Below are 17,677 nucleotides of genomic sequence, written 5' to 3'. Positions count from 1 at the left end.
AAAAAAAAAAAAAAAAAAAAAAAAAAAAAAAAGCTAAGAGAAACAAAATGAAATAAAAGTACCAAAACACAAGATAAAAGTTAAATGCAGCAAAAGGCTACCTAAAAGACAAGGTAGGTACAAGCTAAAGGTAGTGTAGTCTCCCAGGCTGAAGCTCTTGCCTTAATAGTCAGAACCTTCAAAGCATCACCAAACAAGACAGGGTCAGGAAATAGCAAATCATTATAAAGTAGGTAAGTAGTTTATCTTCAGGAATGACCAGCAGGTGACCAGGAGAGTGTAGAATGAGGGGGTTAGGATTCCAGAGGAGGTCGAGTTGAAGATTTCCAGTGAGGTGAATGAACCACAGGAGTGAACCAATGAGCAAGACTGAGCCAGCTGTAATCTAAACTTGTTATTATAGAAAAGCAGCAATGATGTCTGGACCAAGCACACAGATGGCAGGATTCCAGGAATGGGACAAGAAGACAAAAAGACTTTGAGGGACACCGAAACACAAGGTAAGTGTCAGGAGACGGAGAGATGGCGGCAAACCCAGAACGCAGACGCATAGTTTTTAAAGGAACAAAAACAAATTTATTAAAATAAAACTAACAAAACAAAAGGCTGACAAGGCAGCAAAAACTAACAATAACAAAATCCACAACTAGATGAAAGGCAGGGACATGGCATGGCAACGAGCAGACAAAGCGAAATGATCCAGTGACTAGTGAATGAGAAAGACCGGTACTTAAAGACAGAGGATAATGAGAAAAATGGACACAGGTGAGTGAGAAACAATTACCAGCAGGTGGAGATGGGCGTGGCAGACCTAACAGGAAAAGTACTGGGGAGGTGGAGAGTGACAGGGCATGGACAGGAAAACTAAACTGAAACAAGACAATCAAACACAACAAACTGAAAATACCAAACCATGACAGTAAGTAAAATTCTCTCAAAAGCCTTAAGAATGATCTACAATGTTCCAGCAAAAGGTTCTGGTTTGGCTCAGCCTTATGTACTGTACCTGTCAGGTCGTGTCACTCTGGAGCTGCAAAAACAGGTTAATTGATAAGAAAACACTGGAATCCTAACAGCTAAAAAATAAAAATAGCTGAAAGTAACAAAACATTAGCTAAAAGAAGCAAAACCCAAATTGTAAAATGTTGGAAAAGGCTAGCTGAAAGCTAAATGTAGCAAAAGAAAACAAAAGAAAAACCAGCATGCTGAAGTAGATTTCAAACAGAACAAGGAACTGAAGAGATATGCTGGTGCAGATTCTTAGTCACCCAAAACACAGCAAATCTAAAACAGTTCAAGGAGAATTGAAGTCAAATCTCAAAATATTGAATCTGCATGAACGTCATTTAGTGAAACACCTCCACACAACATTCCAAGGACCTATTTTTCTGACCTAAAACTTAAATAACTTTTTTTTTTAGCATTTTAGTTGATAAATACTGAAGTGCAGTGATTTGGGAGGCAGAGTTGCTGTCCTGGGTTCATGAAGTGCATTGTGCCCCGGCCGGCCCCAACAAACTGCTGAAGAACCAAGAACATGGGTACTGTCCCATGGTTTATTAAAGGAAATGGATGAAGAACCATTTTTTCGAATACGAAGAAATGCTGGAATACTTTGTGGGAGTAATAGATATGCAACCATACTAATATGAACCTGAACCAACAGCTGGATCTCCAGAATCAGATGAAAACTCTTCAGGTTTGGATTCTGATGATCACAAGGACTGTCATGGCCGACAAAACAACGAGCAGAACAACTAAGTTAGGAATGTGGAACGGTGAGAACCAATTACTCTCAGATCATTGTCATGACATCAGCACACAACACTGCAAGTCAACAAACCAGCAGGAGAGAGCTAACGTTGCTAACTCATTGAAAACGGGAGCGCGCTTGAGAGAAGCGTTTATGAACTCTCACACCAGAGTAAACTAATCAACAGCAGTTTCAAAGTATGACATTTGTTTAATCACACATGGATTGTCTATATTTTTTCATCACTAACAAACTGATCTTAGGCTGTCAGGCGTGTAGGCAGCTCATACCTGTATGACACGAGCGCGTTCAGGCTTGAAGTAAGCTCCTCAGTTCTTCATCTCCTTCTCTATAGCGACATCCTCCTCTCCAGTTGCCTTTCTTTTAAAATTTAAACTAGTTGGGACTGCTCCTGGCAAAAGGTCCTGCTTCTTTGGCATGAAGCCAGTCCACCACATTAACGAGGGTCAGAACTTGCAGTACTCCTCTTTGAAGTGGTCCAAACCAGAGTTCTGATAGTAATTCCCAAATTGGAGCTTACGTATCCAAATGAGTTGAAGTTTGAAGTCTGATGAAGGTTTTTTTATCTTTCAGAAGCTGAAAAATGAAACTCCAGAGGTATTTTCTGTCCAGTTCACTGAACCATTTGTATTAGTATTCATCCACTCACTGTTGAATGGCTGAATGCTCATGAACTGTTGTGGCTCTGTGGACATAACATATCAGGGGGGTCATGGAAAAAGCTGAATACACTGGAATGATTTTTTTCAATATTCAGGGTTTTTTTTAAATAGTGTATAATTTTTTGAAGTTTTTTTCAACAAGTATATTTACGATTTTCTTTCAACTGATTTTCACTTCAAGGCACTTTTTAATTTTGCTTAAAAAACAAACAAACAAAAAGTATCTGGACTACTAGCCTGCAGATGGTAGGCAAATGGGATAAGAATCAAAACTTTCTGAACTACAGACTAGTAGTTTGTTTTTGGAAAGGTAAGAGATCTTTATGTATTTCTATGGGGAAAATAATTGTAAATAAAAAAAAATTAAGTATAAAACTTTCAAAACCCACAAGTAAATCATAGCACCCATTTCCTGAATGAGCTAAATGTTTGTTATCTGAATGGTTAAAAAGCACAATGTATGCAGAAATGCAGAAGTACTATATATATATATATACTATTTATTATATAAAAAAATAATAAATAGTACAACAACGGGATATTAGCTGATTTAAAGAAAGGAGAGAATCACTGCTGTTGTCCACTGTCCTTTCAGTCTTTGTGTGATCATTCAGACTGGCATGTCTGCAAAAGCACTTTATGAATCCTCAGGGGGGCAGTTGTCTGACCTCAGATCTCCTCACAAAGAAAATATTTGAAATTTGAAACACGTGAGAGGGGTTAGCACAGCCTTTCCATCCGCCAGCAAACGTTTAGACTGTTTTATCCTGAACATTATTAAAATAACTGAGACTGTGTTAAAAGATTTTAGTCCTTACGCAAAACTTTGGACATAATAAGTATAAAATGTCATATTCTGCTCTATTCTAATAATTATATAACCATCCTAAAAGAACAATAACAGAGCCAGACTCCTCATTTCCTCTTTTAAAAGAAGCCACCACAACAATGATTCCCTCTACTGGTAAAATGATGCAACTCAGGAAAAAAAATAATAAAAAAGCTTTTTTCTTTTCAAATTAATTTATTTTTTAATGCTACAAAGTCTTCATTCCTGGTGTATTTGTCAGATATATACACACACATGTAGCCTACAGTGCATTGCTGTCATCAAGTAAACCTAATTCATTAATCGTGTCTGAGCAGTTAATTGTCCATCATTGTGAAGCCACTGAACAGACAACCTTTCAAGTGGGTTCCAGGTATGGTTCAGTACTCAGGACCGGGAAGGTCAGAGCGAGTCAAGTTCAGTTTTACAGGGGGAGGGGGAAATCAGAAAAAACACTCCAAAAGCCAGTCTCCTGCAGGATGAGTCATCGGCACAAATTGGGGTGGAGGAGGCAGGAGAGAGAGATCACTCACCACAAAAACAGACTCCTTCACACACAAACAGTAAAACGATCAAATATCTAAAGTAATCTCATTAAATTCTGAGTTTAATGTTAACACATGCACATTTAATCTAAGTTTTGCCATTAAATAACATGATGCCTATTTGAAGATGTTCTGTGAAAGATGTTGCAGAACTACAGTAACAGTTCCACGTACAGCCTAATGGTGCCTGATTCTCATACCTTTTTAGGACCTTTCTTCGGTGTGATCACCAACCCTGTCAGGACTGGTGGTCTTTGTGGGTCCAGTCCTAATATGGTAGAAAGTCATATTTGGGTAAATGATTAGAATCAGGACTAAAGTGTGAATTGAGTTTAGGCTAGGGTTAAGCATTTACTGGTAATGGTTAGGTTTAGTGTAAAGGGTCAGGATTAGGCTACAGAAATGAAAGGAATACGATGTCCTAATAAGGACAGAAATATGAACTAGTGTGTGTGTGGTTTCAGAAGTGTGAACCAAGTAAACTGTGTTCTTCCTGTCATCAGACTGAGAGCAGCAGTCATTAAGCTGTTAGGCAAAGAAAATTTGACTGATTTCACCTTTTTGTGTACCTCACAGATCTTAATGTTTATTTGTAGATGTGTAACAACAAATTTAGAGCCTCCTAGCAACTGATTGTTGCCCTGGTTTTCCTCCCAGCTCAGCCTGAATCGGGCTGGACCCCGCTCTCCTCCTGCCCGTGCCCCGGGCTCCCGTCAGCCTCCTCCTCGATGGTGACGCGCGTGTCCACGGACGAGCACAAGGAGCTGACGCTGCTCTGCTCCGTGCACAGGGCGCACGCCAGCGGCCCGTCGAACCGGGGGTGTCCAAAGTGGTTGCCGTGGTTACAGCAGAACGGCAGGGACACGTGAGCAGAAGGGGAGGAGAGGCTGTGCTTCTTGGTGGGCAAAGCGCCCCACTCCCGCTGCTCCAGCTCGTGCACCAGGCGCGTGAAAATGTTGACCCTCTTCTTCTCCCTCCTCTTGGCGCGGAAGTAACCGAGCATGATGCCGCAGACGAACACTGCGTAGAAAGACATGACGATCAGGATGTAGAGGTACGCGTCCCCGTCGCCTCTGTCCGCCTGGGAGGCCACGGGGCTCTGCGCGTGCAGGAACAGGCTCTCAGAGTCCGTGGTGCAGTTTTCCAGGTGCTCCATTCCTTGCAAATTCGAGGCCTAAACAAAAATCCATAGATATGTTTATAAAAATGTTGTTCGAGCACTTTTACGCACATTTAATCGCGCTTACACCAACTTGAAATAATGATTTTAGATTTTGGAACAATTCACATATTTTTCTCGTATTTTTTCCCCGTTTTTATACGTCCTGTATGAAGCCTTTTTAAATCGAGTTTATTTTGAAGGTATATGTATAAGTGCATTTTAATACAGCGTTTATGTCTCTATTCTAGAGAATGCATGTCAGTATTTTTAAAAAGTTATATTCAAATTTGCACGGATGAATTTGGATAAAACTAAGTGAAAAGGAAACTTACCAAACTGTGCAGCTGTGTCTCATGTAAGCCTCTTGTTTCTCCCTGCAGCTCCTCTGAAGTTCGGCAGAACTTTTTCTAGGATGAAGTTATTTATATACTGGAGCGTCATCATGACTCACGTGACAAAGATGTAAGATGTAAGATGAGCCCTGCGTGTATGGAAACCCCAAAGGAATGTTATTTAAAAAAAAAATCAAATAAAGAACATCTTTAACATTATTCACACCTCATGGGGATTCTTAGGACATCATATTTGAGTCACTGAGTGAAGAAGAACAGCATCACAGCTTCAGAATCTAAAAGAAAGTGGTCTAGAGGGGTCGTCATGGAAAATACTGTTATTTTAAAGTAATGTTTAGAAACTAGGAGAGGAAAATGAACACATCTTCCCTGGAAATGTGCATACAAACCCTTTAAAATGCATGGATTTACATTCTGACAAAAATGAGATAATATTTTGAAGTCTCGACTAAGTATTTCAGTCATACAACAGCAAACAGCAAACCAAACCACTGCATTCGTATTGAAGGCCCAGCATTCCTTGAAGGCAGGCATATAACCTGCCACATGTCATCCCAGAGTTTCAAACTATGATCATTTTAGGTTTAGAAATGACAGAGTTGTAGCTGTTTTTGTCAAACCTTGAAAATAGCATTATGCTCGATCTCATGCAATATCACATATGTGTTGTGATTGACCCTTAGCGACAAAAGTTTTATTGCGACTACTGACAACACAGTAGTCAATGCAAATGTAAATAACAGTCATCTGCAAAAGTGACAAAGTGAAAAGTTACAAGAAAGTATTCATTTGAACTGCAACTAAATTCTGAGGGTTTCAGTTATTTTACATGAGTAGTTTTTAGTTTTAATCAAAGTATGCTGATATTGCTCCAACAATTGTCTACTGCAGGTAAGACATGACTCACTACTAGATAATTGAACTCTCACTTTAACCTGCTATAGCAGAGGGTTTTCCCACAATTTCTCCACAGACTGTGGCCCAGTGGTTGGAGCAGTTGCCCTCCAATGAGAGGTATAGAAGTGTCCCTGGGCAAGACGCTGAACCCCTCATTGTAAAGCGCTTTGAGTAGCATGGTTGGCTAGAAAGGCTCTATGTGAGTACACTTCATTTACTGTAAGGTCTGACCTCAGTGGAGATGTTTTCAGATGTTGACCCTAAGAATGATGAACTCCTTATTGATTTGAAATGGAATTATAAACCTTCCCAGATTGATGAGCACCAACGCTTATCTGTGGTCAGTGCTGATGTTTTTCCTCCTTGGCATTGAGTTAACTCACAGCTGAAACACAATCAGTGTGTAGACATCTGTTCACTTAGTCTTACTGATTAAAGCAGAAATAAAACACACACTCGCATATAAATTAAACACATTTTTATTTATGCCACATGATTTTTTTCTTTCTAAATCAAATGACAAATAAATATTTGGATGTACTTACTGATGCAGAGAGGTAGTGGAATCAATAAAGAGGTTGTGCATTTGCTCTCTCTGCTCCTCTAGATACACATCCATATTTAATAATTATGAAAATCACAAATCAGTCAGGAATTACAAAGATATGTTTCAGAACCACAGCCAAGTGTCACACTGTGAGAGACCTCGGGGTTGTGTTTATGCTGTGTCAGGACACGGTGAATTTCACACTGTCAAACAGATGACAAAAATGCAGTAAAGCTTCAAACAGAACTAATGCAACAGTGCTTATTACTTCAACCCGTTCACCACACGTACCTCGTCCTGTCTGCAATCAGCTGCCTTACTTGGGCAGATACGCATTTTCATTTGTGTTATCATTTGTCAATACATCAGTGATTACACACATTTGATCTAGTATACAAGCATCTTTGTTCACATTTTGTTTTGTACACTAATAAATGACTGTCACTGTAGGAAAACTCAAGAAGCATGTGTTTAGTCTGTTTTCTTCTTAAATAATGACAGCCTCAGTGAAAGATAAAATCCATTAGACCATATAAGATCTTCATATTTTTGGCAACCTACTCTCATTTACCCTCAAGTGACTTTGTGCTTTTGGTATCAGGATGTTCTTTGCTGTCCTGCAAGTGGGGGAGTCACAGTCTGACGGAGGGTGGGAGACAAAATAAACGGACAGAAACCAAAACAATTCAGAAACAAAAAAAGTTAACCGTCTCCTGGACCTGCAGAAGAAGCAAAAGCAACGCTACAGACAAATCATTTTAAGTTAGAATGAAGTTAAAATATCTGAACTGATTAGGAGAAGTACAGAACCTTAATCTGGTAACTTCAAAGAAATAATGCAACCAATCAACCTCAATTTTTGCTTTTGCCCTCAAATAAGAGTTCAGCAGATGGCATCAAATACCATGTGTTCTGTTTCACAACTCCCATCTGGAACAATAAAGATTTTCACACACCTGGGTTAAAAAGAAAAGAGGCAGGAGTGAAAACGTCATACTTGTCAAAAGCATTTTTAAAACAAATTCAAGTACAAACTACTTGAATACGCATGGAGGGAGGTGAGAGGGCACTGAGAGTGTTTTAGAGTTAAGTGTTGGTCTGAATAAACAATGTTGTGTCAGTCCTGGTTGTTATTTTCCACCGTACATTCTCTCAATATCGTCTTTGTAATGTGCTTTCAGCTCCTTGCGTTTGAGCTTGAAGGCGTCAGTCACTAGTCCTGTCTCAGGGGTCCACGGGTCAGGGCTCAGTCGAATCTTTCGAGGCATCTCAAAACGCTCCAGCTGGGCTGCAACGAGCAAATGAGTTATTGTGTAGTTTGATAATGGCCAAACTAACTGTGGTCTGCAGCTGTTTGACATCCTCTTACCTGTCCATGCAGCCTCAGAGATGAACTTTAGAACCAGCTCCTCCATGGCCTTGCTGTTACACAGCTCCTCCCAGGAGCCTTGGATCCCATACTGGCCAGCCAGAGCCAGAAGCTGCTTCTGATTGGGCACCACAAAGCCAATCACATATGTCTCATCACTGCAAGGAAGGAGGAAGAGGGGAGGCGGGGTGTCAAAGGGAGAAAAAAACCTGCTGATATCAAATGAAAGCAGCTGAAGACTGGACCGAATAAGGTGATGGAGCACAAACGTGAGTGAACTAACAATTATTCACTGAGTGGAATATCTACCCTTCTAAGGAAATGGAAACGATATATGCCTGAAGACAGCGTGGACCAGCTGAAACCTCCAAATCTCATGAAAAGAATCTGTTTCACTACATGACACAATGAAATAAACATGCAGGCAGCTATAAAAAGCTCAGACTGGGAGGAAAAGAAGTTAAACAGATCCAAGATGAATATTTCTGTTTCAACATTACTTCACACAACATGGATTCACCTGGAAGAACCAAACACATGCCACAATACAGCTCTGCTTTCAACTGGTTAGTACCTCCGAAGCTGCTTAACATTAGCATTGACTATAACATTTGTATGTGGGTAATGCACTTTTTAACAAGTAGACACCAGAGTACAGCTCTACTCCACCATCTCTATCAGCACAGGCGTTTTGAGCCCCCTCTTCTGTACCCTGTATGCTTAGGACTGTGTGACCTCCAGCAGCAGCACTGCAATTATTAAATGTGCAGACAACACAGCAGCCATTAGACCGATTCAGAATAATGAGGAAACAGAATCATGTTTATATTATAATGTGTATTAATGGTCAGCTGATTACAAACTGAAACTGAACACAAGGAAAACTAAAGAGATAAATGTGGACTTCTGGAAGAAACAACTATTACCGGTTGCACCACTCACAATTAATAGTAAGCAAGTGGAATGGGTTTCTTCCTTCAAAAACCTGAGAGTCCACATCTCTGAGGACACAACATGGAAAACCAAGACATCCTTGGAAACAAAAAAACCATAGAAGAAAGTCTACTTTCAAAGAAACCTAGAAAAGATAAATATAGCCAAACAGTTAATAGTGTCTTTTTACTTATAGGTAAAAATATTTTGGTATGAGAGCTGCTCAGCTGAAAACAAAAGAAATTGCTGCAGAGCATTATTAGGTCAGCTAAAAAAATGACTAACATCAAAGTCCCCACCTTTCAACAGATTCACCACTGCAGGTGTTTTTAAACAGGACAAAACGTCATTAAAGCCTCTTCTCATTGTTCTGCTGCCTTCTGCCCCACAGCTCTCTGTGGTGGAGAGATTCTGAGCCACTGGCAGGGTGACAAACTGGCCTTAAGGGAGGGCTCAGACTAAGAAAAAGACTTTGATGAAGAATTTATGTCACTTTTATCATTTTATTAGCGTGTTTGTTAGTCTATTTAATTTTCTCCTATTCTTTTCCTTTTTTAACATCAACCTGTCAGTTACTAAAGATGAAAATTAGCCCTCATGGATAAATCTGGCACATTTACCAGATCCATGTTCATTAATGTGCATTGTCCCTGTTAAGTAGTAAAAAATTAACAAAGATGACCATAGAAAACTGGATACTTTGCACATAATAGGGAAACCAGGGCACCCTTCTTGAGCTAGGCCTCGGAAATAGCTCGCTGGCAAGTGCCTTGTGGTTGAGCCTTGTGGTTGAGCCTTGTTCCTGGGGCTTGGCTGAACCAAACCAGAAAAAACTACAGGAAGCCACCTCCTTGAAGGCCTACCATATGCAAGAAGCATAAGCAAGACTGGGTGCTGTGTTGCTACCAACTGGCTCTAGAGTTGTAAAATGTCACCTTAGTGGAAAAAAGCTGGAGCTTGTGTGTAAAGTTGAGCGATACCAACTAGACACAGTTGGGCCCAGCTCTACACACAGCTTGACCCTTAGTACCTGACTCCTAGAGCGTGGCTGGACCCTCTCCTACTCCGGAGTTGCTCAGGGAGAGGAGCACCTGAATGTTGGAACACTCCCAGGTGAGCAAAAGCATTGCTTCTCTCATCAGTTCAGGTTATCCTGTCTTCTTGAAGTCAGGAAGGGATGCCATCTGTAGATACCATTGTTCTCATTTGAGCAATGATGGAGTTACCAGAAGGCCATGGATTAAGAGGTACCGCCTACCCTAATCTAATCCCAATTTATGTTTTTTGGTCAGGAGATGTTATTAATTCTTCAATGTTTTGTTATCGGACTTCTGTACTAGCCATGTTCGAGCAAAGGGTAGTCCGCTAGTGTACTTGGTACTAGGCCATTGTGAGACAAAAGTCAATGATTGATTTTGTAGTCATGTCATCCGACCTGCAGCCCTTTGACACTTGGGTAAAAACAGGGGCAGAGCTGCCAACTGATCCCCATCAGGTGGTAAGATGGATCTGGTGGCGGATGATAGCTGCCAGACAAACTTTGTAAATGTGAACAAATGGTGAGGATGAACTGCAAATGTTTTGTTGAGGTCCCTGTCTATAAAATTTTCAATTCACACCTCTGGTAAAGTTTTTCTTGCATCGCAGGGAAAGCATGGAACAAGAAATTTGGAACATCCGCTCTCTCCTGTCGTCTTTATGTTGATTTGCAGTGTCGTGTGCTGATGTCATGACAATGATCTGGGCGTAATTGGTTCTCACCATTCCATGTTCCCAACTTGGTTGTTCTGCTCGTTGTTTTGTCGGCCATGACAGTCCTGGTGATCATCAGAATCTGAATCTGAAGAGTTTTCACTTGATTCTGGAGATCCAGCTGTTGGTTCAGGTTCATACTGGTATGGTTGTATATCCATTACTCCCACAAAGTCTTCAAGCATTTCTTCAAATTCAAAAAAGGCTTCATCCTCCATTTTTACAAATAAACAATGGCACAGTAACCACGTTCTTGGTTCTTCAGCAATATTTTGGAGCCGGCCGGGACACAGTGCATGTCATGAACCCACGACGGCAACTCTACCTCCCAAATCACTCCACTTTGGCTTTTATTGACTGAAACACTAAAAACAAGTTATTTAATTTTAGGTCAGAAAAATGGGTCCCTGGAATGTTTTGTGGAAGTGTTTCACTAAATGACATTCGTGCAATGTCAATATTTTGAGATTTGATTTTAGTTTTTCTTTATAGGGTAAGGGGCTCCCTCATTTGAGGGGAGTTAGAATACTGATTTAAATCAGCATCAGCAATAAAAAACATTTAATTTAGCTTATTCCAGATGGATTTTGTGAAACCAATAAGAGACAAGTAAAAAAGAAAATTGACTGCTTTTTAATACTAAAGATTTACATATCAGGGCAATAAATAATTTGCTCATCTGAGGTTGTTTTTCATAAAATTAAGCAAATAAAACTTATCAGAACATCATCCTATTACACTGCCATTGTTTATGTACTTTTATTTTAAGACTGAATAATTTTCATTGTTCGTCCTGATATATAAATCTTTATTGTTTGCATACTTTTAACCACAATAGCATTATAGTTTTGGTCAATTTTGATCAGACAATTTTCTCAACAGTAAAACACATTTGTGCCCCAACACACCTGTTGGCATAGACACAAATGTTGTCAACCAGAGGACAGTTCTTCAGCGCAGCCTCCACCTTTCCCAGAGAGACATACTCCCCTGCTTGCAGCTTCACCAGGTCCTTTTTACGATCTGAAAACACAACCGATTTAACAACACATGCACATTCACATGTACTTGATGCAATGTGAATTAGTGTGTGCACATCTTAAAAGGAAGAAACTATGTGTGTGAATGGCGGCAGAGGTGTTAAAACTGTCTGTGTGTGATCAATGTCATCTAGATAAGAGTGAAACTGAGGTAGTTGGCTCACTGAAGTATAAACAGCACTGTGTGGTAATTTTAGGAAGATTAAAACAATCTGATTATCTAAAAACTTTCCTGCTGATCTGATATTTGAAAAGTGAAGCATAGAGGTTGTTTGGGAAAAAGGATGTAGGGCACAGTGTTTATCATTTTTGCTTCTAATAAAAAATTTCAACAATCCACACATTGCTCTTCTCAGGTTTTCTCACCAATAATCTTGAGGCAACCGTCTTCATGAAACTCTCCAATGTCTCCGGTACAGAACCACCGCTGGCTGTTCTCATCTACAAAGTAGTCCTCTTGTTTTTTTTCCTCACTGTTGTAGTAACCCATGGTTACGTTGGGTCCACCTATAAGAATCTCTCCTCTGGGATGTGGCTTGTCAGTGCTTCGATAACCACCTAAAACACAGTAAAATGTCAATGGTCTCAATCCAAAAGCAACTCAGGGTTTCCCCCAGAGAAGAGGCTAAGCCCGGTGGTAGGTGGCCGTTCGCCGGCCGACTGTTATTTAGTAAAAAAAAAAAAAGATTGAAGTTGACAGGAAAGTTGAAATATGGCTATTTATTATGTGATATTGTAAGATATTTGTGTCAAATATTTACACAACTACAGTTTTACAAAAAGGCACTTTTGAAATACATTTTTAAACAACAATACAAATAAAATGAATACAAACCGTTTACACCTAATTTGAATCCTAATTTAAGTCACATTTACAAATAAATTAAATTACCATAAATGAAAAAGTGCAAACAAAGCACCAACACACGTCTCACTTCCAGGCCAATGAATAACAACAGAGAACTCTGAAAAACAGACAGATGCTGGACTGTACTGTGCTTTCTGTGGCACAGGCTGCATGTTGGATCACTACATGGAACAACAAAACAAAACATCTAATGCTGAATTTAATAGCATCATTTTACTGTTAAACAAGGATAGTATTTTCACTAAGTACAAAACATGCTTACCATATTCGGTCTTATAAAGACACCCGCTGAATTTTTGGTTAAACCCGCTCATTAGATGTTTATTGCTGTGGCTCTGACAACATGCTAACTCCAGGTAGCTGAAAGTGGCTCAGACTCTAATGAGCCCTGAGGATGTTTAAACTTAAAGCATTCAGTTTGACTTTCATTCATTTATTTGCTTTAGTTGTGATTCACCCATCATAGAACTAATATTTCTTCCCTCTGTGGTCTATAAACTCTCCTTTTTATCGGCTGCAGCAGTAATCTCCTTCCATGAGTTTTAAACCGTTTGATTATCTTTGTGATCTCTCACAGAGAGATCATAGAAATGCTGATACAGGCGAACCAGCTCCACTTGAGCATCGAAATCGTCCTTTTTAAATGAACGGTCCACGCACGGTACGTTCAAAGTTACCAAAGTTGGGAGGTGCATGACCACGCGACGCAACACCGCACGGGGCCTTCACACAGGGGCGGGAACAACATTATTGTGTCACTGTTGCCGCATGCACCCTCGCGTATTGATCAACTTTTGGGGGTGAAGGTAAAAAAAAAACGTGTATAAAAAATGATGTAGTTTACAATAAACAAGCGGAGATTAGCCTGGGGCGAGGGCAGTAAAGCCTGGCTTCTAATACACTGGGGGAAACCCTGCAGTTGTAAAGCAACTTTCCTGATTGTGAACAAAACCATGTTTGATCTAAGTTTTTACTCCTGCTTGACAAGTCAAGTGAGCCATAAACTAGATTTGATAAGTATCAAGATTAAATGGAGCACAATAAGAGTGATTTATGATCGCTGATGTAAAAACGCGAAAGTCGTGCATGTGGAGAGACAAAAAAAAGGGAAAAAGTGGCTGTCTCTTAGAAGTGTGTGTGTGAATTAGACACCTAATTAAAAAGTGAGCTCTGTGTGTGTGATATAGCACCTCTTCTAGTGTCACTCACCCTCCAGCCAGTCTTTGAGTTTGATCTCACAACAAGGCAGTGGCGCTCCCACTCTTCCAGTACTGTAATCCCAAACTGGAACAGACAACAGCCACAGAAACACGATCAGAAAGTCCACTAACATCAAGGTCCAGCATTTATTGCAATGGCACCATGACCTCACTTGCTCCCTCGCCACAGAAACCTCTCAGAGCAGAGTGTTTTCCTGCCTTAATGAGAAGTTGCACGATATCTCAGCATTTTAAGGGGATATGCTAGTTTAGATTATCAGTCATCCAATACATAGCAAATCTCTGCAAAATTTTAGAGAACAAAAAATTATTACTTTTTAATTCTGTAGCTGAAACTACAGAGTGTAATATATTTATTTTTAATATATATAGGGGAAACTTGCATTTATTTTTTTAAGGCAGCATGAGCACAAATGTCCAAAACTTTAACAACTATCACAAACAAGATAACTAACCGTGTCTGCTTACTGTAACCCACACACAGTAGATCCACTTTTTATTTTCCCATCCACATCATGAAACTCTCTGCCCATCTCTCGTGCTTTCTTATTCATTTTATTGCAGCTTTTGGAAACTCCATTTTTATGAGTAACTTCCCACAATTGCTCAGCAAAATGAACTACTGCCAGGTGATAAATCTTTATTTGTAGCAATTTCCTTTTTAATTTCCATTCATGTTTCAAAGCAGCTAATTCTGTTGATGAACTGATGTCATCTTATATTGAAGCATTGCACAGAAATGCTTTTAAAAGCTTCAACGTCTGACAGCAGCTCTGAGAGACATCAACTTGTAACCACTGCCAAATACCAATGCTTTATTATTTATTATGCTCTTCAACTTAGCATTTGATAAGTATTGAGTTTAGCATAAGTATTAAGAATTACGTAATTCTTAATTCTTACTTAATTCATAAATAATAAGAATTAAGAGATATGGTCAAATAGACCTTTGCTATTGTGACCCCCACAAAGTGTGGTCACATTTGTTTTACTTTAATGGTGATCTTAGTTTAAGACATGACCCTGTCTGAGCAGTAATCAGAAATCCTTGTAGCAATGCTGTGCAGTAGCACAAATACATTGCTAGATGGCAGAAGTGGGACATTATGGAATTGATGGTGCATCATTTCCGTGTAGAAAAAGTTCCCGTCCATTCAGATGAGAGCAACCAGCACAACAATATCGTCTCCTGCTGTTCACTCATTTTTCCTGTTAAAACAGGAGAAATGAGGAACAATCTTGCCAAAGCCTGGATTGTTAGGTCAAAATTGTCTTTTGCAGCACCAGTAGTCTGTGTCAGAAAGCGAGATGGAACTCTCAGACTGTGCATCGATTACAGGCTGTTGAACCAGAAAACCGTAACTGACCGCCACCCACTGCCTCGTATCCAGGACCTCTTAGACACCCTTTGAGGCTAGAGTTGGTTTAACATTCTCGTCCAGAGAAAAGCATACCACCAAGGCTAAATGGCTAAAGGATCCCGCCACATGACAGCTTTGTATTCCTTGGGGCTTATATGAATGGGTGCGAATACCATTTGGTCTCTGCATTGCTTCTGTTGCATTCCAGCGCAGCATGGAAGAGATGCTCACCATACTGCGCGACAAAAGTTGTATCCTTTACCCTTTACCTTGATGACATCCACTGTTACTCCAAATTTTTCAGCGAACATGTTGATGCAGTGCATCGTGTCCTGAGAGCCCTGCAACACCATGGGGTTAAACTGTGGCCTGCAAAATGTGAGCTGTTCAAGAAGGAGGTCAGGTACTTGGGGAGGTTGGTCTCAGCTGAGGGTGTGAGAGTGGACCCGAAAGACATACAGGCTGCAGTGTCTATGAAGGAAAAAAGACTTACCACACTGGGACAGTTACGGCAGTTACTTAGGTATGAGCTGCTGCAAGTTAAAGGACCCCCAGATATTGCGCAGAGGAAAGGGCAAAATGGTAAAGGAGCGCAGTTGTCTTCAAAGACCCCCATCCAGTGGACCGATGGTCACAAGACCACCCTCTGGCAACTTATTGATATCCTTTAACATTCACCTGTATTGTCTTATCCTGATTTTGAGCAGCCTACGGCTTCCACTCTGGGAAGCTGGAGTTCCTGGTGTTAAAATGGGCGGTGTGTGAAAAATTCAGGGACTATTTGTTCTATGCACCACACTTTACAGTATATACGAACAATAATCCACTTATGTGATGAGCACAGCAAAACTTAATGCAGTCAGTTACAGGTGGGTGGTGGAGCTTGCCGACTTCAGGTTCAGTATAAAATACAGACCAGGAAAAGTCAATGCAGATGCTGACACCCTTTCCCGTCTCCCACTTGACATCCACAGCTACATGGAGAAGTGTACTGAAGAACTCAACAGGGATGCGATCCATTCTGTGTGGGAAGGAAGTGAGGCTACCAAAAAGCATGATGTTGCCTTTGTTGCTTCTCTTAACCTTGCCCAAAATCCAGACTCACAAGGTAAGACATCATTACCTACCATTAGCCAGAGTGAACTAGTAAGAGCCCAGAGGCAAGATGAGGCCATAAATGATATCTTAAAGCTAAAACAGTCAAAAACAGTGCTCACAGAAGAGGACAGGAAGAAAGTGAGTGTCCCTCTGAGAAGGCTCATGCATGAATGGGGAAAGTTGCACATAGAGTCTGATTTGCTGTACAGGAGAGCTGGAGAGCGGAATGGCTAGTTTTGCCTGCTGAGTATCGACCTCTTGTGCTTAAACACCTGCACAATGGCATGAGTCATTTGGGGGCAGAGGGAGTCATTGGGTTAGCAAGAGAATGCTTCTTTTGACCCTTCATGAAAAAAGACATTGAGGCCTATGTCACCAGACAGTGTCCTTGTATAAAGCAGAAGAAACCTGTGACTCATGATAGAGCATCCATGGGGAGCATCATGAGCAGCTCACCACTTGAACTTGTATCTATAGACTACATGCACTTAGAGCAGAGCAGAGGGGACTACAACTACATCTTAGTTTGTTCAGGTGTATGTGACACAAAATAAATCTGGAAGAACAGCTGTAGAAAAAATATTTAATGACTTTATCCCTGTGGTTTGGGTTCCCGGGCAAACTGCATCATGACCAGGGTCGGGAATTTGGAAATGCCCTGTTAACGACTCTGCAGAAGCTGGCATAGGGTGAGCCACTCTATATGGACCCTGTACCATACAAAGGGAAACCCGGCTGAGAGATTCAACAGAATGTTGCGCCAGATGTTGAGAACACTGTGAGAGGAGGAAAAGCATAACTGGAAGGAACACTTACCTCAGGTTGTGCATGTGTGGTACTATGGAAAACATAAAATATGTATGTTATGTACATGGAAATAGTAGCCCCCCCATTAAAATAGTCGCCCCCATTGTATTTTTGGGTTAGGATCATTTTCTAATGATAGACTACTGCTGAAATCATCTATTACATTAGTTAAAAGTACGGTATAAGTATTACCAGCAGAGGGCGCTCGGTGTTATGTGTGCAGGTGCCTGACGCTCTGGCCAGCAGAAGAAGTTAGCCACCGCTTGCTGAAGCAGTTGAGAGAAGCACCGAGCAGCTCCTTTAACCGACTGTGTTTTTCTGGTTGCAGGTAAGCTGGGTAGTAAATAGATGGATTCGAGGTGGCAGTGGTCGTATCGTGGGTCGCGGTGTGGGACCGCCGGCCTCTGTTTAGTTTTCTTGTTCGAGCCGGGAGCCGAGGACGGAAGCCTCGTCTGTAAAG

The 17,677-nt window shown here is 40.7% G+C and overlaps 2 protein-coding genes across 3 annotated transcripts in view; both read right to left on the bottom strand.

The window, feature by feature from the left end:
• Positions 1-3,450: 3,450 nt before the first annotated feature.
• Positions 3,451-5,368, bottom strand: kcne4 (potassium voltage-gated channel, Isk-related family, member 4). The gene is made up of 2 exons (XM_017441810.3): positions 5,305-5,368; positions 3,451-4,984 (listed from the first exon to the last, which is right to left on the bottom strand). The coding sequence occupies exon 2, from the start codon at positions 4,964-4,966 to the stop codon at positions 4,469-4,471; it is 498 nt and encodes a 165-aa protein (XP_017297299.1). The 5' UTR covers positions 4,967-4,984; positions 5,305-5,368; the 3' UTR covers positions 3,451-4,468.
• A 1,270-nt stretch (positions 5,369-6,638) lies between these two features.
• The window catches only part of acsl3a (acyl-CoA synthetase long chain family member 3a), a 77,911-nt gene continuing 66,872 nt past the window's right edge, over positions 6,639-17,677 (bottom strand). For both annotated transcript variants that reach the window (XM_037973411.1, XM_037973408.1), the window contains 5 exons: positions 13,941-14,015; positions 12,230-12,421; positions 11,732-11,846; positions 8,139-8,296; positions 6,639-8,057 (listed from right to left, as the gene is read on the bottom strand). In XM_037973411.1, coding sequence (XP_037829339.1) covers positions 7,900-8,057; positions 8,139-8,296; positions 11,732-11,846; positions 12,230-12,421; positions 13,941-14,015 — 698 coding nt within the window. In that variant the 3' untranslated portion in view covers positions 6,639-7,899. The remainder of the gene's footprint in view (positions 8,058-8,138; positions 8,297-11,731; positions 11,847-12,229; positions 12,422-13,940; positions 14,016-17,677) is intronic.

Source organism: Kryptolebias marmoratus, linkage group LG2, assembly GCF_001649575.2.
Source record: "Kryptolebias marmoratus isolate JLee-2015 linkage group LG2, ASM164957v2, whole genome shotgun sequence".
Lineage (NCBI taxonomy): Eukaryota > Metazoa > Chordata > Actinopteri > Cyprinodontiformes > Rivulidae > Kryptolebias > Kryptolebias marmoratus.
The sequence above is the reverse complement of the archived record's forward strand: the minus strand, read 5'-3'. Positions and strand labels throughout refer to the sequence as shown.

What these genes read in the sequence shown, in the direction of transcription:
- kcne4 (XM_017441810.3), bottom strand. Translation starts at nt 4,966, where the DNA reads ATGGAGCACCTGGAAAACTGCACCACGGACTCTGAGAGCCTGTTCCTG.